This window comes from Echinops telfairi, unplaced genomic scaffold, assembly GCF_000313985.2.
Source record: "Echinops telfairi isolate 266 unplaced genomic scaffold, ASM31398v2 ScPeMD7_1;HRSCAF=3_0, whole genome shotgun sequence".
In the NCBI taxonomy this organism is placed as follows: Eukaryota; Metazoa; Chordata; class Mammalia; order Afrosoricida; family Tenrecidae; genus Echinops; species Echinops telfairi.
In genome coordinates this window covers 27,112,188-27,133,819 of record NW_022103896.1, presented here as the reverse complement: position 1 = coordinate 27,133,819, position 21,632 = coordinate 27,112,188, and the positions used below count along the sequence as shown (strand labels likewise).

General features: G+C 36.0%; 1 protein-coding gene across 2 annotated transcripts in view; it reads right to left on the bottom strand.

Moving 5' to 3' along the window:
• CSMD3 (CUB and Sushi multiple domains 3) overlaps positions 1 to 21,632 on the bottom strand; it is a 1,328,144-nt gene that overhangs the window by 239,857 nt on the left and 1,066,655 nt on the right. For both annotated transcript variants that reach the window (XM_045286022.1, XM_030887469.2), the window contains one exon: positions 17,666 to 17,782. In XM_045286022.1, the coding sequence (XP_045141957.1) occupies positions 17,666 to 17,782 (117 nt within the window). The remainder of the gene's footprint in view (positions 1 to 17,665; positions 17,783 to 21,632) is intronic.

Below are 21,632 nucleotides of genomic sequence, written 5' to 3'. Positions count from 1 at the left end.
TCATTGTGATCCATTTGATCAGTTTCCCCCTCTCACGCCCTTCTCTCCCCACTTTTCTTCTACCCTCTTGGTATAGCTACCCCCATTGTTGTGAGGGACTTATCTGCCCTGCATTCAATATGTCCAGAGCTCTTATCTGTACCAGTGTACATGCTCCCGCCTAGCCGGATTTGTAAGGTAGAATCAGGTTCATGATAGTTGGGGGTAGGGGTTGGGGTTAGGAGGAAGCATTAAAGAACTAGAGGACTGTTGTGGGTTTTGTCAGTGCTATACTGCCCCCTGGCTGGCTTGTCCCTTCCTTGTGACCCTTCTGTGAGTGGATGTCCAATTGTCTACAGATGGGGTTTGTGTCTCCATTCTAACCCACCTTGTTTGCATCAATATGATTGTTTATTTTGGATCTTCTAATGCCTGATACCTGACCCATCGACCCCTCTTGATCACACAGGCTGGTATGATTCTTTCATGTGGGCTTTGTTGCTTCCCTGCTAAATGGCTTCTTGTTTAACTTCAAGCCTTTATGACCCCAGACACTGTATCTTCTAAGAGTTGGGCACTATCAGCTTTCTTCACCACATTTGCTTATGTACCCATTTTGACTTCCGTGATCTTGTCAGGAAGGTGAGCATCAGGACTTGAGTCGAATCCCAATGTCCATCTGCTACCTTGATACTCAACATATAAACATATGTACATAGATCTATATCCCTATTGTTATATATATGCATGTCTTTTTCCTCCTAGTTCTTTCCTCTATTTCCTTTTCCTGTATAAATTCTTGAAGACTTTCTTTCAAGAGCATAGGTAATGCAGACTTCATCATTTCTATTCCATAACAAGATAAACTACCATTGTCTATATTTAGTATATTTACTTTTATTCAGGGTCTTTGTATATTACTACTTAACATGGAAAGTGTCATTTAATTCTCCGAATACACTCTAAGACTATTTCATCTACAGATGAAGAATCTGAGCCTAAAGAGATTTGGCAATTTATACAAAGCCATATTTCTAGTAAGATTGAATATTATATTCTAAAATTATACATTTTAGAAAGGAGTCCTTGGGGGCATAGTGGCCTAAATGTTAGATGCTAACCATGTTGGATGCTAACCACAAAGTTGGCAGTTCAAGCCCATCAGCCAGTCCACAGGAGATAAATGAGAAAATTAGCGACTGAAAATAGTTTCAGAAGCCTAAGGAGCAGTTCCACTCTGCTTTTGGGTCCCTATAAGATCAAATGCATTCGATGGCAGTGGATTTGGTTTTGATGACTTATGAACCCTATTACCAATAGTTAAATATAATTTCTGAAGAGTGGAATATAAGTCTATGTGTAATCACTTACATCATAACCAGTGTGGAAAAAAGAGGCCTATCAAAGTCAGCTTGAATCACCAGAAGATGGATGTATCAAAGTGGAACATTTTCTCTCTGGGCAGGCAAGGTGGTTCTGCTGCTTTGTATAGGGTTTCCTGGGATGACTCCTTCCCTCTTGGGAAGAAATCATTCTTGGCAGTCCAGCCAGAATGCTCCTTAGAAGAAAAGAGAGTGAGACTTGATCTCACATGCTTTAGATGTGTATTCCAAAGAGCCCAGCGCTGGCAAAGGACATCATGCTTGGTAAAACAGAAGTTCGGAGTAAAAGAAGCCCTTCGGGACAATGAACCCTGTGGCAGCTGCAATGAGCTTAAACCCAGTACCGACTGTGCAGGTGACCCAGGATCCGGAAGTGTTTCATGTTATTGTACACCGAGTTGCTATAGGTGAAAACGGACTCAACAGATCTTAAAAACAACAAAATAGTAAGAATAAGACAATCCAAACAAGCTGATATGGTGGTGAATATCTAGTATAAACTATTTTTTTAAATCTGCAAATGAAGATTGCACAGTTTCGAATAGTAACCTAAAACATTCATGTAAAATGATATAAAGCATTCTCCTATATTGAAAAATCCCCAAACTGCAGTGCAATACCAAAAAACAAAGCAATCAAAAAAGCCCACTGCCATCAACTCCTGACTCACAGTAACCCCATATCAAGTTACGGAGACTGTTAATCTTTAGTGAAGCAGACAACCTCATTGTTCTCCAGCTGAGCAGTTGGTAGCTTTGAACTGCCAAACTTCTGATTAACAAAAAATGACTCCAATAGATTGTAGAAAATTAAAGCCAAAAAATAATCACTTGTTCATTAAGCAATGATTATATATAATCTACAACAGAGACGTATGTTTTAGGTTTTCATGGTTTGAGATGGGAACACTATTATTATTCAGCTATTTTACATTATAATTCTGCATTACAAAGCAATTTTCAGGTGTTTGTTTTCTAGGAAGAGTGTCTAATAAAGGAAAGAAGGCACAGCTTTATTATAATGAATTTTCTGGCATATTTGGCCCATAATATTTAATGTAAATTAACAAATTTTCATCTACCATATATACTCAAATATAAGCCAACCTGAATATCAGCCAAGGCACCTAGTTTTACCACAAAAACTGATTACAAATGTGCTGAAAAACTCAGCTTGTACACAAGTATATATGGTAATTTATAAGCAGTATCTCAAACGATCTATACAACCTTTGGATAAGAAAGAGCAAAGCTGAAGGCTGAATGTGACAGCATCATTGAGGTATAAGAGTCCCATGAGGTTGCATCTGAATGACTTCCTTGTGAACATTTTTATTGTAAGATAAGCTTTTGAATTTGTTTCTCACTGATTTGCAGCTTCTACCTAAATGACATGGTTTGGGCAATTTCTTGCACTTTTGGTACGATTATAAATTGCTTAAATCTTTCTGGAAAACATTCAAAATATGCATCAAGAGTCTCAGAAAAGTTCATGCCTTCTGACCTAGTAATTTTGCTTCATTAAATTTAGTCGGGAAACTAATCAGATAAGCAGTCAAATCTTAATATACAAAGCTGTTTATCACCGTGATATTTGTAAAGGCCCAAACTAAAGGGAGAAACCAGAAAGCCCAGCATTATACAAAGAGTTAAATAAGCTTTGTATGGGATGATACTAGTGTGGGATGGGATAAATATTGTGCAAATATTAAATTCCATGGTGTTGAAGAATATTTACTAACAAAAGAAAACACTTAAAAATAACTTTTAAAATTCTGGAAAGGCATTACAATATTCTCTGTTTCTTTTTCATTAAAATCAGTTAGAAAATGCTACAAAGAAAAGAGCTTAAATAAATAAAATAGTTTTTAAATAAATTTTTAAAAATAGAGTGCAGGTGCAGATTTCAATGGTGTTTATATTTTATTGTAAATATATTCACTATTTAGATGTGTTGTTTTTTTTTAAACAGAGCTTAGAATAATTTATTATCCTGGTTAGATACTAATTTTCCCCAAGGCATCTGCTCATTTGGCTTACATTTCTGCCACTGAACCAGTGACTGAAATCCTCCCCAGCTGTGATTTATGGTCTGTTTATATACAATCTGCCATCTCACACTACAATAAAATCTACAAGATTCCTTCAGAAAAGAAAATGAGGTCACATAGGCTTACCCAGACTTCCCATGTTATACAATATATAAATCCTTACAAATTACAAAGCTGACTTTCCATTTTAAGCATATAAAAGATAAGCCATAGATGAAATTTTTTGAAACTGAACTTTATTTTTCTGAACTTTATTGGGCATTGCTTCATTCTGCATTTTAGTTGTATTATTGTATGGGAAAATTAAAATTAAAATGTACACCATAGCGATGTACAGTAGGTCCTCTAATCATTCAGTGATAGGTTCCTGAAAAGATGAGCACTTCAAATGGAAGAATATACAAGGAAATGTGGGGAAAAAAAACTTTCCTAAAGGGTGGTTTACAACATTCCTAAACATCTATGCATACAGAGTACAAAGAAAAAGGATAAACAAAAAATGATACCTGGTTTTCTGAGGTAGTAACATTTTTATAATCAACTTAATTCTTTTCTTAGAAAAATGATTACTAATTTTCATCTTCTTCTGCTTTATTTTTAGCCTAAAGTGTAAAATGTTGAAGCGTGTAAGCGAGCTACTTAGGACCTCTTCACTGGCAGCCTTAGTCCTGCCAGAGGAATGTAATCCGTGTCTTACATATGGATGGAGTGTCTGGTGATTATTTAGGACATCTGTTGCTTATAAAAATAACACATTTTCCCCTTTAATTGCCTGCTTGAGTGCTCAAACAATTAACCTATGCCCATCCAACATGTTTCTATATTATGCCAGGATAGAGTTGCTCTGGACAGAGTTATCATATTGATTCAAGAATTAATTCCTTTGACTGGAAAGGGACATTCAATCAATTAAATCAAATATATATATATATTGACTTGACAGGATAGCAGTATGAAATTCACACATACTACTCAGTGCAGGAAAAAGGGGGGCTTTCTACTCCCATAAAGAGTTTCCGTTCAGAAACTCACTTGCAGGGGCACTCTTACTCTGTTCTACAGGGTCACTGGGAGTTGGCATCGACCTGCTGGCAGGGAGTTTGCATTTTGAGTTTGACTCAGTTAATGGACAGCATAGATCAATCCAAATAAATTATTTTGTATTCCTTAAATTTGCTTTTTAATGACCACTCTTTTTTTTCCTTATACAATGGTGGCCTATAACTTTTCTGTGAATCATAAAAATATACAAGTACAAGAGAGCCCTGGTAGTACAGTGGTTAAAAATATTCAAGTACTTGATAGACATCTATCTCTTGTCTTTTAAAATATCATTTAGGAAATATAAAAGAAAATTTAATGCAATTAAGGAAAAATAAAATCCAGCAGAGGAAATGTTACTGATATATAAATGAAAATTTGCAAACCTCTTTCTATATGCCAGGCATTGCCAAATGCTCCAAATGTAATACTTCTCCCAAGATTCTTGATTTTCATGAGAAGGCATCATAACTGGAACAACTGTTTCTTTAGATGAAGAAATTGAGTAAGGAATCTGATCAAAATCACCAGAAAACAAACGGCACAATTGGGATCAATCTGCAGAGGAGCTGGGAGAAATGGAGCCCAATGGAGAGGGAGGCTCCAGTCTCATTCAAAGTGAGCCTATTGGACAGTGTACAACTGCCCTTGAGGCTTTTCGAGAGCGTAACTTTTTGTGGGTATAGAAAGCCCCTTCTTTTGCCCAAGGAGGGGCTGGTGGTTCTGAACTGCTAGGCTTGAGGATAGCAGCCCAATTCATAACCACTCTGCCACCAAGGCTGCTGAGTCAATAGGTACGTAAATCAGACTCAAAGCATAGTGAAAGTCCTTCCCAGAAACACATTTCCACGTCAGTGCCCTCGGCATGGAGGCATGCAAACTGAGATGGAGCACTAACTGCTTGAGTAAAGATCAGTTTCAAGGACTCAAGAAAGACATCTTCATACCCATTTAAAGATCAGAATTTGGAGTTATACGTGAATCGATTATTTGTCCAACATCACACAGAAGCTGTTTCAGTGGAAAAAGGATTCCATGGCAAAACCTTCATCAACTTTGGTAACGCAAATTGGAATTAAAAGAGAATGAGGTCATAGATGTTTCTTATATTTCTTTTTGTCTAATTCATTTCTAAACAATGCTGAAAAATGATCAACTGATCTTCCAAGTTTAAACAAAAATGTAAACAACCTACTCATTGAGAATCTAACTCTATCAGACCTCTTCCAGCATCAATGACTGAAATTATTTTGAAGAAAATTCCAGATACTATAACATTTTTTACTGAAGTATCAGACAAAAATTTAAAGCAGAAAGCACGTGGAGAGAGATTATGTTTTAAATGTAATAGAAGGAAAAAGAACAGCAGAGGACTAGAAGAAAATGTCTAATTGATGGTATCATTTTAAGTAGGTAATATCTGTGAATGGTGACTTTACTCCTCAAACAGGAGATCCTCAGGGGAAAAATAGGGCAGAAATCAGCAAAAATTAAAGGAGACAAGTGGGTGAGATTTAGTAAAATTTAGCAACTGGCTGTGGAGGACAATTTCCAGAGAGAAACTGCAGTGATCATCAGTTTGAACATCTCAAGTGCAGTCAGTCTTGAGCAGAGATAAATGGTTCTGTAAAATACTATTAATGAAACATGTAAGTACTTCCCCAGGGAAGAAATAGTCTATTATTTTAAGGATATAAATGGAACCAAGTACTTATTCCATGCTCAAAAATATATCTAAAATAGTATTTCCAACATATTATCTTACTTTGAATTAAGTAATGGAAATAAAATATTAAAATGTTTATAACTAACCTTTACATGGAGCCTTATGATGCATACCCTGTGCAATGCATCATACATATTTCTTATTTTGTGCTCAGAACTATCGAGTGATGTAGGGTAGGGCATGTACACTTAATGCTGTTGCAAAGATGAGATCATGTCTCTGAGAAAATAAGTGGCTGTCCGGAAGACACACCGGTCGGGAAAACGTATCAAGAAGACTCCAGCTCATGTAGCTCCAAGTAGGTCTTTGAACCAGTTCATTCCAGTTTGAATCCCTAATAAGAATTTGCATTTCCACCCAGATATATTGAATCAGATTCTTTGTTTTAACGAGTTGTATAAGAAACGATATATTGAATCAGATTCTTTGTTTTAACGAGTTGTATAAGAAACATCAAGGAGCCTGAGTGTCTCAGTATGTTACTGGCTGGGCTGCTAACCACAAGGTTGGTGGTTCGTACCCAGCAGCTGCTCTCCCTGAGAAAGATGTCCTTTACTGCTCAGCTAAAGAGACACAGCCTCAGAAACCCTCGGAGGGTCACTGGTGTGGCAGAATCAATTTGATGACCATTGGTTATAAGACTCATCTGAGAATCTTATATCTGGGATGCGAATGTAAATTTGGGTTTAAACTAGAATAAACCAGTTCAAAATACTGCTAGAAAGTCCCTTTATAGCAAAACAACAACAACTTGTTTTCGATTGTAATGAAGCTAGAAATACATAAATTCACATAAATTATGAAAAATGCTTAAACTTCAATGTAAAAGAAAATCACTAAAGAACGTATATACAAATATGAATTTAGGGGCCAATAGATTAAAATAGATTTGAAATGACAAATCAGAAGTGCTCCTAAGAAATTACAAATGAAACTAAAAAATCATATGTTCTATTATAAAAATAATATCTATGACTCAAAATAGCATCTTTTATATATTTATTATTGGTTCCCCCCCATTCAGAACCTTATACTTTAAATCTCTCTTCCAGTTCAGCATTCTAATGCCCTAATCCAAAAAAATCAAACTCACTGCCATAGCGTTACTTCTAACTCACTGCCACTGTGGATTTCTAAGGCTATAAGTCTTTGTGGTAGTAAAAAATATATATAAAAAGTTCATATTTCTCCCACAGAGTGACCAGTAGGTTCAAACTACTGACCTTGCAGTTAGTGGTCTAATGCATAACCCACTATGCCACCAGGTCTCCTTAGTCTGCCTTCCCTAAATTAGAAGCTGAATGGCAGAGCAGAACAGAAATAACAGTCAGATTCATGTTCTTTGAACTTAAACTTGAGGTCTGGGTATTAAGACTAACTATGTTTGCAAATATGCTTGGCTAATCAAGTGAGGGCTTCCATCAACCCTATTCTCTTGATTCTTCTGTCCTACATAAGAGATATTTCCCTACATTGGGAAGGACTGGTGGCGAGCATATGAACTGGTCACTGGTGTCCCCAAGGTATGAGCCTTCACATCATTTTCTCCAATTCACACTGAGAGGATACATTTGAGAGGGGGGGCGGGTTTGACGCCTCAGCTCTTGAAAGTAATATAGGTAAGCATTTAGCCTTCACATAATCCAATGCACCCAGGCATTTAGACACAACTAAGAGGAACCGGGCCATGTGGCACCTTATAGGCAAGAAAAGGAGGATGGAATAGTAAGTTCTGGGCCTATAATTTCAAATAAAAATTATCTCAAAGAAAGCTTGAGGTACAAACACTTCAGCTTCATCTTGGACTCAACCCCTATAGCCCCTGCAATTTCCTGAGGTGTTGGAGCGTCTCAACATTATCTATGACTCAGGCATGTGGGACTCTATCATCTATCTACCAAGTTTTGTTTTTTAATCATTTTATTAGGGGCTCATACAACTCTGATCATAATCCATACATACATCAATTGTGTAAAGCACATCTGTACATTCATTGCCCTCATCATTCCAAAACATTTCCTCTCCACTTAAGCCCCTGGCATTAGGTCCTCATTTCCCCCCTCCCTCCCCGCTCCCCCTTCCCTTGTGGGCCCTTGATAATTTATAAATTATTATTTTGTCATTTTATCAGTTTTCTTCTCTTAAGAACCCAGCCTAAGACATGCTTTAAAAAGGATTTAGTGAATAAACCAAAATGTACTTTAAACTTTTAAAAACCAGAGTTACAGATGCTTATTTGGATATTCTGAACCCTGACTTCCCCTTATTCATTAATACTCTCAATGGGCAATGTACACTTTATTGGATTATTAAAAAAAAACAAAATATAGAAATTGCCCTACAATATATACAAATAGGATAGCATACATTTCAGTAGGGAGAGCATACATTCCAGTCTCCTATCCCTTCTGCACTTTGCAGCACACTGGAATCTTTACTAATGGACTCAATTCAAATTATGTCTCTTAGCTATTTTCTCTCATAGCCTCCTATACAGTATTTTCCCAACTAATAGCCAAATGTTTTGTTATAATCGCATGTCTGTGTTTGTGAGTATTTCATCTGTTCTATTTTCACAGTGACTCTAAAGATCGTTCAACAATTTTAGGCAGGAATCATTTAGCCGGTATTCACCTGGGTATTTTAGTTGCTTGGAGGCAGGCTTGGAGGCAGGGTTGAGGGAATGGAGAACTACGACTTTACTAAGAAGCCTTGGGCGGTGCTTATTGCTAACAGTTTCGGAAATTTCAAAGTCTAACAATGAAATAACTGTGACACTCTCTACGAAGTAAATATCATGCCTGGTTTCTGTAACTCAGCTAGAACATGTACCATATAACAAAAAGGAGGTGTATCGGTTTCATTGGGTATCAGGTAACCTCACCTTAGACAATGTCCATGTAAAGCAGAGTTGGCATTCAATAAGAATTTGCATTACTGATTTAAGTAGTGAATAGCTTGCACTCCATATCTTGATCTTGGGAATTTTCCTGTTTCAAGCAAATTAGTTGCTGACTAGTTCTTCTTCAGCTAGATTTTCTTTAAGGGGGGAGCATAGTTCCTTTTAGAAGCCTGCACCATAACTATTTCCCTTTGCTCAAGTTTTTGATTGGTGGAAACATCCTTCTGCGTCTGGCAAACAACATCCATTCTCTGACATTCAAATTGAAGAACCCTGGTGATGGAGTGGTTCCACCTTGCGCTGCTAACTACAAGTTCAGCAGTTATAAACCAGCAGACGCTCTGCTAGCAGCTCCCACAAAGATCTGCAGCCTGAGAATCCTAAGTGGGTTCACTATGAGGGAGCATTAACTTCATGGCAATGAGTTTGAGATTTCCAATTTGACTACTCAGGCCAGGCACTATCTTGACTCAGCCAGGCACTACCTTAAGAAGTCAGCAAATGTTTTTGATACTGGCACCCCCTTTTTTCCAAACAGTAACCAGTCAAGCATCGGTGTTCCTGTTTCTCCCCCTCATTACAGCATCTGTTCTTCAGCCTCCTTTTCTGGAAGAATTTATTTCTTCAGAGTTCTTTCTTGAAGAAAGAAACTCTTTAAATTGTAAGACTCTGTAACATTACAGCAGAACCCTAGTTAAATCTGCCTTTACTCAGAGACTGGAAAAGCACTACCTTTGTGGATGATATGCACCACACTTTGACAACCAAATCAACACTAACAATCCTCTTAGCCTATTTGAAACATAATTTATTGAGTTTAAATAATTAAATTATTTAAAATACAAATTATGACTGCTTTATTAAGCATAAACTAGATAAATTAAATCATATGAGTCACCAAGACAGTGGGGAGAAACATCTGTACTTTAATTGTAATGAGTACTGGGCTACAATGCTAAACAATTAGAGATCATCATATACCATCCTGAAATATCAGTGGGAGAGTGTCAAAAATGATGAGTCTTCCATGTTTACAAAAGGCTCTGCCTGTGGCATGCTGTGTGTTTTTGTGAATCATTTATCTTCTAGCTTAAATCTTCCCTGGTCTAAAATATTATAAATGTGATTCTGCATGACAAAATAATGAAACACTAAAAAGATCTCTATGTAATGACTTCTCCATGAAACTTTTCCAGAAGAACTAAAAGAAATGAACACACACTAGAAACTATGTTTTCATTTTTATTTTGTATTTTGTAATTTCAGCCATTCTTTCATATAAACTTCTTAAAGAGGACTAATACTTCATGGTACCTTTTTTCCATATGTTGTTTTCCTCATTATGTATGAATATTCAAGTTTAAGCAACAAGGTATTTCATGCTTTTTAAGTTCCAATCAGAGAATGGATTAGAAAATTTCCTAACATTTGTAGTGAATTGAAAAATTTTAAGTATCCTTGAAAAGACTTATAACATTTGCCTAACAGAGGTGATAAAAGTAAAGATCACCCTAACTTATCTGACTTTTCACAGGAGCACAAGATGCATAATTCATTCATGTTAAATTTATAGCCATTTTCTATGTTTGACAGTGAAAGCTCAAAATCTATTTGCAGAGTCCCTACTTAAAATAAGCCTCTGGTGAATCCCCTTTAACCACTGACCAAGCATGTGAATAGCCTTGCTAACCAAGAGAGTGCATTGGAAAGGGGACACAGGTACTGTAGTTAGGTTGAAACTGAATAATAGAGCATTTATGATCCCTTTTGACTTATTTTAAATGTCCTCGTTTTTATTATTTTCTTTAATATTTTCAACTAAGGTTTTCACTGTTTCATTTTTTATTGTGTTTGGTTTTATTGTTGTTCTTATTATTATCTTGGTTTTGTCATTGGCAGTTTGCTTTTGCATGCTTTTCTTTATATGAAACCCAGGAAAGAAAATCTACAGAGACAATAACTAGATTAATAGTTTCTTGGAGTCATGGCACGGGAGGTTGGAAGGAAATAGCCAAAAAGAACAACAAAGAAGAAAGTGTTCTAAAATTGATTCTAGTTGTGATTGCACAACTAAACTATTGAATTGCATATGTGAATGACTTGTCAATAAAACTGTTACATTTTTTTAAGTCAAAACTAGTTTTGTATAATTCACTGAAATTACATCTTCCTGTGTATTTCTATGAATAGACTTTTGAATTTTTAAAACTTTATCAGCAACTTCTTATACTTCACCTCCCTAGCTACCAATCAGAAAGCTGACCAAACTCCCTGCCATGGGGTTTGTCCTGGCTCACAGGACCCTGTAGCTACCAACCGACATCCTTTAAACTGGAAAATCAACTTCACATATATGTATAGCTCTGTAGGTACCTCGAGAGCATTGGATCAAGCCGTGTATTTATAGATCAAATAAATAATGCCTAGAAAAGTTTAAGTAATATGCTCCAGGTCGCAGGGCCAATTAGAGACAAATAAAGGAGCAGAATCCAGACCTTCAGACTTCCACTTCCATTTATACGGCACTAGTCCGCAATAGCTATCTAATCGTCCTTTGATTTACTTTATGGTTGTTGCCATCACTGGTATTATGCCTTAAATCTACTTCTAAACAATCATCTAATGACCTCATGTTAATATTAAATAGCTTAGACCAATGGTCATGGGAAGAGGAGGCAAAACAAAACAGACAAATGAACAAATAGAGCAAAATTTAAAAATAAATGATACACAAATAATAATTTTGATTTGCTAAAATGTCATAACCACTGTTCAAACAAATTATTGCAACATGCCTCGCCTGATGTCTCTGTACCATATTTGCCAATGTCTTCTTTTGAACTCGTAAGCATAATGTGTTTTCTAAACTGCTTTGTTAAACAGAATAAAGGGAAAACATGAAGCATCAACACTAACATCCACCAGACCATGGATATAAACAGAGATTCATCAGAGAAACTGATACTTCATCGAACAATAATTTTGCAAGTGTATGTGATGTCATTCCAGAGTGTCTAATATACATTTGCTTGTGAAATAAAAGGAAATCCTCTTGGTTAAAGTGAAAACAAAAGTCAATAACAATAGAGCAATAAGTGTGACACAGACACATCACACAAGAATGTAAGTAAAAAAAATATTTGTATTGCTACTAGGCCTCCAGTTAAGGATGCAATGGATTATTCAAAATGAAATGTGTTTAAGTGTATCTTTATAATCAGTGGATAGTCTACAGACAAGTTCTCTAAGTAACGCACTTGTCATCATAAATTGTATTATTACAAATATGTATGATGGAAATAGAAGCCCTGTAGCTTCATGGATTACACTTAAGTATTTACAGGCTATGGAAACCCACAAGGGTGCGTCTGCTCTCTCCTACAGGATTGCTATGAGTCAGACTTGACAGAGATTTTGGTCTTTATGGAGTTTATGATGATCATATTTCTCTTCTAACACACAAGGCAGGAACAGAGTTGTGCTTTTCTTCCTTATAGCCCCCCCCCAAAATCTATGCAAACTTTTACTTGGTTTATTAGATAATTAAAAAGCTCACTTTTGTTCATAATTGCTATAAATCTAAGAAGGAATGATATGAGAGTATGTTATATTAATTAAGTCTTTAATAAATACAAATTTTATGAGCATCATTTGTCATTGCTACTTAGGTAAATTCAGTGTCTAGAAAAGGAGAATAACTGATTTTTAAAATACAATTGTGTTGTTAACAAATGAAGTGTCAAACATTCAAAATATAAAATATACCAAACTATTTTTGACTTTAAGGGCTCATTGATTACTGAAAACTACACATCAGGAAAAAGAGAATGTAAATAAAATGTTTTTAAATGACATAATGTGCACTCAAAAAGAATGTAGATATAATTGTAACTAGAGATAAATTAGCGACAACAAATGTGCCAGTTAAGTATAAAGACAAGTTGCAAAAACAAAAATTATGTAAATGATAGTATTTGAATTAGGTCATGTAGGAAAGCACAGACATAAGATAAACAACAAATGGTCCCATAATTAAATGTGTTTTGAAGGAAAATCTCTACTGAGTTAAAGAATGGTTTCTGCGAAACCGAAGAACATAGTTATTAGTTAGTTCTACATGTGCAATTCCAAAGGTCTAGATGATGCTAGAAGGATTCATCTATGTACATTTATATGCAAATGTATTGATGTGTATCTATATCTTAATTTCAACTTTTGGGGGGAGGGTAGATTTTTTGTTGTGTCCCTCTCATTTTTAAGGAAACTTAATTCTCCCAAACTCCCTTTCACAGAGTAAAACTTACCCAGAATCGGTGTTGTAAAATCAATTGTATTTAACAACAATTATATTTAACAAACTCCATTAGTGGTCGATCCGTGTTCCACACTGTGGTGACTTGCATGCGGATCTCACACGCCAGGAAGATCACTTTTCATGGACAGGTTTCAGTGGGGCTTCCAGACAAAGACAGACTAAGAAGGGACACCTAGTGAGTTTTTTTCTCAAACAAATAACAGCAAAACACTTGCCACTGAAAATTTGCTGAATAGCAGTTATGCACTGCTAGAAGATGCACCCCTCAGATTGAAAGAGACTCAATACATACTTGAGGAAGTGTGTTAACTCCCAAATTAGAGTTAACACAACTCATGCTCATAGAAGTTATTCCGAGAGAAAGACGGACGAAAGCTTTTGGAGCTTCCATGGGCGGATGTGACCCAACTCACAGGAGGAGGAGCAGGTGTCCATATCCGTGGGTAATAGGGATGTGGACTGTGTGACGCGCAAAACTGGAAAAGTGGACATAAAGAGTAAAAGGAACTGCAAAAGACCTTTTCAAAGTGCTAGAAAGCAAAGCTGTCACTTTGAAGACTGAATGCTTCCGGTCAAAGCCATAGGCTTTTCCATCCCCTCATAGACGCATGCGCAAGCTAGACAATGACTAAGGAACAACCAGACAGGAGACGTAGAAACCATCCTATCTCCTATGCTAGAGACGGTAATGCATAATGCAGATGCTTGCGAGAACAGATGAGTAATGCATGCAGAGAAATACAATCCTTAAAAAGTAAACAAAAGAAAATGCTAAAATATTGAATAGAAATATTTCAAGTGGTAAAGAATATATTTGGTGGACTCATTAGTAAGTTAGACATTACCGAGAAGATGGTTTTGTATGCTTAAATATATGTACAAACTTTTCCAAACTAAGGAGCCAAAAAAAAAGAAATAGGATTTCTAAAAATTGTGGAACTAATACATACTTTGTCATCGGAAGATACACAGGGATAAGATAGAAAGGAACAAAAGAAAGATTTGAAGTTAAAATGACTAAAAACTTTCCTAGATAGCTCAAAAGACCACCAGTAATAATATATATAAACAAATATATCCATGTACCTATATGTATATCATATTCAAACTTCAAAGAGAAAGAGAATTTCTTGAAAGAAGGTAGTGAGGGGAGAAGAAACTCTTTTCATATAGAGGAATATGAATATTAATTAAATCAGACTTTTATTCAGAAGTCATGCAAGCAAGGGGAAAATACAACATAGTATTCAAAGTTTAAAAGAAATAACAACAAAGTAAAATCTGCATCTGGTAAAACTACACTTCAAAATTGAAGGGCACTCAGACAATGATTAGGGAATTTGTCCTCAGTAGATATGCCTCATTTTAGAAGAAATTCTTCCAAGAAAAGAAAAACAATAGAGTTCAAAAAACTTAAATCCACATTTTAGAAAAAGAGTGTTAGAAAAATAATGAAACAAGGAGACTGTATGCTTTGGGGACTGAGATGTCAATCACAAGTATAAAACTAATGAGCATTTTGAAGCTAACATTATAGTAGGGCATTTTCAACTAATCAAATACTTTCATGGCCCTGATCAATATTTAGAAAATGGAAGGTTTAATTAAAATACAATATTATCAATCAAAGATAAAAAGGTACCCCTCGTGTAGAAATTTACTGCTAGCATCACCACTCTTTTTCAAGGTTAATATGAAAGATTCAGTACTTCACTTAGTACTTAATCTCATAAGAGATGAGAAAATTAAGGCTCACGGAGATAATGGGACTTTTCCAACATCAAAAAGCAAATTAGTGGTTGAGATGAACCCTCATCCAGAAATATTTCTTCTAAAGTGGCACTCTTAAAGACCATGGTATTGAACAGAAACTGTGAGATAAGTTCTATTTATACAATATCATTTACTTCTCACAGTTATTCTTTTCTATAGACATAATGATAGCCATTTAACAAAAAAAAGAAACTGGTTTCTCAAAGGTATCATGAAACTTTTCCAAAGAAACACAGTTAAGATATTACCATAAGGTTAAAATTAGAATCTCAATATATTTGATGCTGTATCTAGTGTGAAAAAGATAATGATGCATATTTATATAATGAGATAAAATAAAAATCAGATTCCTAAATAATAATGGAAATACATCTGATTATTCAAAAACAACCCCAAAACTATTTGTTTTTAAATATTACTACTGTTAGAAAACAAAAACAAAACTGTCTGCATTGGCTCAGAATGATATTATTTTTGCATTTGTTGTTGTTCCTAGGCAACTTCAACCCTACTTTTTTAAATTATGAGGATTCAATCTTTCACTAACCTTATTAAAGCGCTTTCTGGAGGGGCAGTAGTTAACTAATTAGCTATTAACTAAAAGGTCATTCCTACAAACCCCCGCTACTCAGCGGGAGATGGGTGTAGTAACTGTCTTCACAAAGATTTACAGAATTGAAAATGCTATGGAACCGCTCTACTCTATTCTACAGTGCAGCTTTGAGTAGAAATTGATCCTATGTCAATGGACTGTTTTACCCCACTTAGCCTCTTTAGAATTAATTAATTTACTTTTAATTTCATCAATACTTGTTCCTTCTCTTCCAGAAAATACATAAACCGAAAATCCTCAGTGCCATGCCTCTGAGCCCACATGAACTAAACTCACAGCAACCCTACAGAGAAGAATGGAAATGTTCCATCAGATTTCCATGACTGTCAATCTTGACAGAAGTGAGGGCTTCTTCTTTCTCCAGAGTGCCGAGTGGGTTCAAACCCGTGATAGTTCTGGTTAGCAGGCCCTACAGTTGTGCCCCTAGAGCTCCTGGAACTTACAAAGGCTAGTATAAATGATCTCCAGGGTGGTCAGATGCCCTTGCCAGTATAAATGATCTCCAGGGTGGTCAGATGCCCTTAGATCCGGAATTGAAATGGCTTGTTTCATCATTGTTTTGGTCATAGAGGATCCCAAGCGCAGGTATGCAATAAATCTATGACTTTCAAAGTGGAGCCAGATAGCCGTGCATTTTTCTGGACAAACATTGCTAGGATTCTATTCATAACACGTTTGGCATTTGTATACTACAACTTATAAAAAGAGGGGAAAGAAAATCATAAGCACAACTAAGTGGATGATATTGCCCTATACACCATCAAAAACTCAACCTCGATTCCACCAATCAATGCTATAAGAACAAAGAAAGTCTGAGTAAAGTGCGGAATACTTTGGTAATGTGGACATCATCACGCGATTCCAAAATTGTAATGAAAAATCTAGTACTTCATTTCTGATGATAATATTCTCTTAAGTTGCATATCTGGGAGCTGATTTGTATCGGACCAAAGGAGACTATACACGTAGTATCTGGTTATAAGAAATTAAAATAGAAGAATCAGCTTATTTTATATGTCAGCAGAAACATTTAGTCAACATGTGATCCAGCAATCTTGATAGGAAAAAAAAATTCTACGTTCTTCTTCCATAATACTGAGTCATCCAGTCATAGATACTGAGAACAGCTAAAGCAAACCCTTTACCATCTGACACAAGGCTAGAAAGCTAGGAAATGTAAGCTTCTCTCTCATAATTCACTACTCACTGAACATCCTTTGCCCATCCATCCATAAACACAACTTAACCTGAGTTGAATCCAGCTGAATCTTAGATCCAAAATCTTTAGACTACAGAGAAGTGACTTCTAGGACTTGTGATCAAGGGAGATGTGAAGGCCAATGTAGAACAGATCATCAGGTGGACCAGATGCACTGAAATGAAATGTCCTTTGCTGTCTTTTTTTTATTCATTACTGTCCCAAAAGTTCAATGGTTAAAACAAAAATACCCCATTTATGAAATTATGTTAATAAACTACACAACTGATATTATTATTTTGTACCTACTTTAGTTGTTATTGGACTCATGCTATGTTTAGCTTTATGCATATTTTTCAGAGCTGACTTTTCTTTATGCTCTAGTAATATCCCATTTTATGTAATACAATATGAAGGCACTTGAAGGTTACTGAATGTATTCATTTTAAAAAATTAAAAACAATCCTGTTTTCATTTTATATTGTTGTTCACCTGTGTGCTTGACTATAAATTCCAACTGAGCAAAATAATCTCAGAATTTTATTATTTTTTTAATTAACATTTTAAAAGTATTGCAGAATAAAGTGTTTTATGGGCAGTATATATTTTCATTTTTAAAATAACATATAATAAACAATAAAGCATGTCATAAAGAAATAGTATATTATGAGAACAATCTTACTTACCAAACTCTTTAGGAACTGCTATAGAATACACACAATTATGTCCCACACTGTAGTTTTTGGGATAGTTTGGGGATAAAACGGTGCCTTCAGAACCTGTTGAACGACTTCCACAAGGTGCTAGAAAACAAAAAAATGATAAATATTTTTATAAAATTCCAAAAGCATAATATTAATGTCTTATTGATATACTTAGAAAATATGGCCACCGGAAATTGATTAGATCTTTTAAGATGATGCCAAAATATCTAATATTTTTTAAAATATAAAGGAAGGGGCTTAGATATGCTTTCTTAATGTACACTTACCTTTATATAAAACGCTCTGTTACAGTCGTATGAGTCTCTGTGGATTTGGTTCTCTAGTCTACCCAGACTAACACATTGTGGTACCTGGAGTGGTACCAAACACATCATAAGATGGAGAGTGGATGCTTGTTTGACCTCTCCCTCAGGGTAGTTTTTCTTCTTTGGCTAGCCAGAGATCAGATAAAGCTGCCACACTGTTTACTCAGTTGTTTTCAGGGAAAAATATGGAAAGTTAAACTTGATTGTTTTCTTTAGTTGTAGTCTTTGGAAATTCCTGTTTAAATGGTGAAAATGAATGTGATTAACGTATATTTTGAGCTCAGGGGTAGAAATTGCAATTTGAAATTCTCAGAAACCATGCTGCTTAAGGCAAATGGCTGACAAAAGGTCAAAATGCCTGACAGAAAGCCTGGATCTGGCTTAATGCTTTCAGAGAACTAATCCAATATTTTTGTATAAATAGAATAGTTTAGGTAAGAATTTAGACAAGCTAAATAAGGGTTGAACTTGACTCTTTTAAGAACTGAGTTTAATAAAGTTAATTCTACTTTGTCTATACTGATTTCTTTTGCTTATTATTGATATAATGGTTTATAAAAATGATTTTGGGGAGTAGAAAATAGAAGGCTTGTAAGCCCACTTGCTTTCAGCCATTAAAATTTGACCTTTAGATAGGTTTAGGACACACCCAGAAAGAAGGCTCCAAAAAGATTAGCCCCACCCAGTGCTTTGGAGTACTCAAGACATTAAAAGGTAAAGAGATATGCCTGGGGGCTGTTGACAGATTGAAGGAAAAAGGAACTCTTTGGATTTGGAGTTTGCACTGTAGTGGTCTTTGTCTGAAACTGGAAAACATATGGACCCATGAACAAAACTCTTCTCTAGGACTGAAGAGTTAGAGGGAGCCTGTGGGCAGGCTGGAATGCTTGCTAGGTAACCACCTGGATCTACTTGTTCAGTGGAAGTGGGAGAAATGCAGCAATAAAGCAATGGGTTGAGTCTGGTCACTGACACATGTGGACTTGGTTTACAGGAAAAAGAGGAGAAGACAAGAGCAGGTTGATTGGTCTAAAGTTCATGACCTAGCATGAGGGTGTTAGGCTTGTAGAGGTATTTGTGAGAGCCCATGGTCTAAAAGTAAGATGATCAATGGGCACTCTGGGGAAGCTAAGTGAGGCAGCCCACATTGAGTTGACCAGAACTCAACCAGATGAAGAGATTTTTGAGACTGTGAACTGGTGCGTATTGTTGCTAACTTTATGGATGGCCTGTCCTGATTTGACTTTGCTTATGGATGTGGACTTCACAAGGTTCCAACTGGAATTAAGATTTGTCACATCTAAAAATATGATTGTCTCTTCAGAGCACGGGGTTGATGTAAGTGGGCAGTTTAGAAATTGGATACCCAAAATTGGGGGGATAAAGGCATGAAGAAGTTGGCTTACAAACTTTCATAAATAGGGGAATATATTCACAGGATTATAGGATTAAGGTGTAAGTGCTACTTAACTGCAATTGTTAGACTAAAGAATTGTGTATAGGTGCCAAGTTGGCAAGGGGTGGATTGAGATAGTTAAGATTTATTGTGCCAATGTGGCTGATAAACACATGTGGGGTTAATTGAAGGGCAGAGAGATAAAATGGCTCGGTAAGCCTCACCTTTCTTGCTCTTGGGTCTCTTGCTTTCTGATGTTCACACCAGGGTGCAGCTGCCTTAGCTAGTTTCCTGCTCCCGCTGGCAAGGCTCACTTCCTTTGAGACATCCCTGAGGAGAAGCTACATGGACCTACCCTGATGCAACCCTGGGTGCTGGAGCAGCTGTGTGGAGACCTCTGCTGAGATGCTTACACATTCACTGATTCGGGTTTCCTACAGTCAGCATCATTGCATGTGTTTTGTGAGATCAGGAGGACTTTGTAGAAGGGTGTCAGACATATGGGCTAATGTTGGACTTATAGGCTTGGACAGCATTGGGTTGGGATGCTTTCTTAATTTTCACTTAACTTTTATATAAAACTATCTCTTATAGACATAAGAATTTCTGTGGATTTGTTTCTCTAGTCTACCCAGGTTAACACAGGTACAATATACGCTTCTCAATGCCTGAGTAATATAATATCATAATGTTGTAATAATGCTATCTCTAAAGGTAAAAATGGTGGTGTTGCTTTCATTTATAACAGTATAAAGTTAATCATCTCTTTTATCATGATAAGGAATTGCATATGCAAATGAGAAATTATTTTATGCCCAGCCAGGCTTTGAAACTCTACTCAAATTCAACACTTATCACGCTGCTGCCAAATTAAGCATATCTAGACATGGCACAGGGATAGCTCTACAAATATATTCATCCACTCATCTAACAAATTTACTATCTCACTAAGCTTTGTTTTTAAAATTTACCATGAAACAAAGAAGCTGTTAATTGTTTAAAGAAGCAGACCTGTTTTGGCCATTTTTAACCTACATGTGCTATAATCATAAAGAACTGGGACCTATTATAATGTTTCTGGTATATGAGCATATGGTGCTCTGGTAGTCACCAGATTGGGTTTGAATGAAGATTCATAGTGTTGGAACTCAGATGTAAGTATCAAAACAAATACTACTAGTTTTTATGAGGTCAGCTATAACTCATAGAAATACTGCTGTCAGAGAAGAACTAAAATAAATTGGGTTTTCAATGGCTGTTTTGGGAATTATATAATAGGTCTTCCTTCCGAGGTGCTGGTGGGTGGACTTAACCCTCTAAACCTCTGGTCAGTAGCCAAGCTCATGAACTACAACATCACCTCAGAACTCCACCAAAACACATGTTGTTTAATGCCACAAAGTAGATTCCAGACAGATCAACTCCATGTGACAGACTAGAACTGTCCCATAGGGTTTTCTTGGCTCTGATATTTATGAGAGAAGATTGCCAGGTTTTCTCCCAGAGTTTCTAGGCGGGATTGAACCATCAACCTTTCAGGTAGCAGCAATCATTTTATGTATTTCCTCACCAAGGTTTCATTGATGATGGTAAATATTCTTATAGTTAAAATGATAGCAAATATCCCTAAACAGAGTGAGATGGCCCCAAAGTATATGTAAATGAGAAAAGACAGCCCAGGAGGCATCCCTCATTATTAAGGAATGGATTGTACCCTCCACAAAATATATATCAAGTGGACTGGGTTTGGAAATTCTGGAAGAATGTAATGTAGCTATCATGTAACAATGCAATCATGTCCTATGATATCAAATAGTTAATTTGTATTCCAATGTTTTTATTCAGGTCAGAGCAATGATCTTATATAAGGGGAGCTTCACTAAGGTGTCACTTACTCATTACAAGATATAAAAGAAGAGAAAGGAACACAGGAGAGAGACTTAATATCATCAAGAAAAAAAGAGCCAGGAGAAGAGTACTTTTTAAATTATTATTTCAAAAAACAAAAACAGAAATAAGCTCTGCTGGGTGGAGCTTTCATAGTATGCATTTTTCCCTCTAGGGGGCTTCAAGCAACTCACTTTGGATTAGCACACCCAATGGAAATGCCTGGGAAGGTTCTCTGTAGTCACAGTGAATTTTTTCATAAAATAAATTTTTCTTGAACCCTATTTTTCTGTGATGGCTGATTTAAGAGAACATCATGTGGGTATGAAATTTTGTTTCC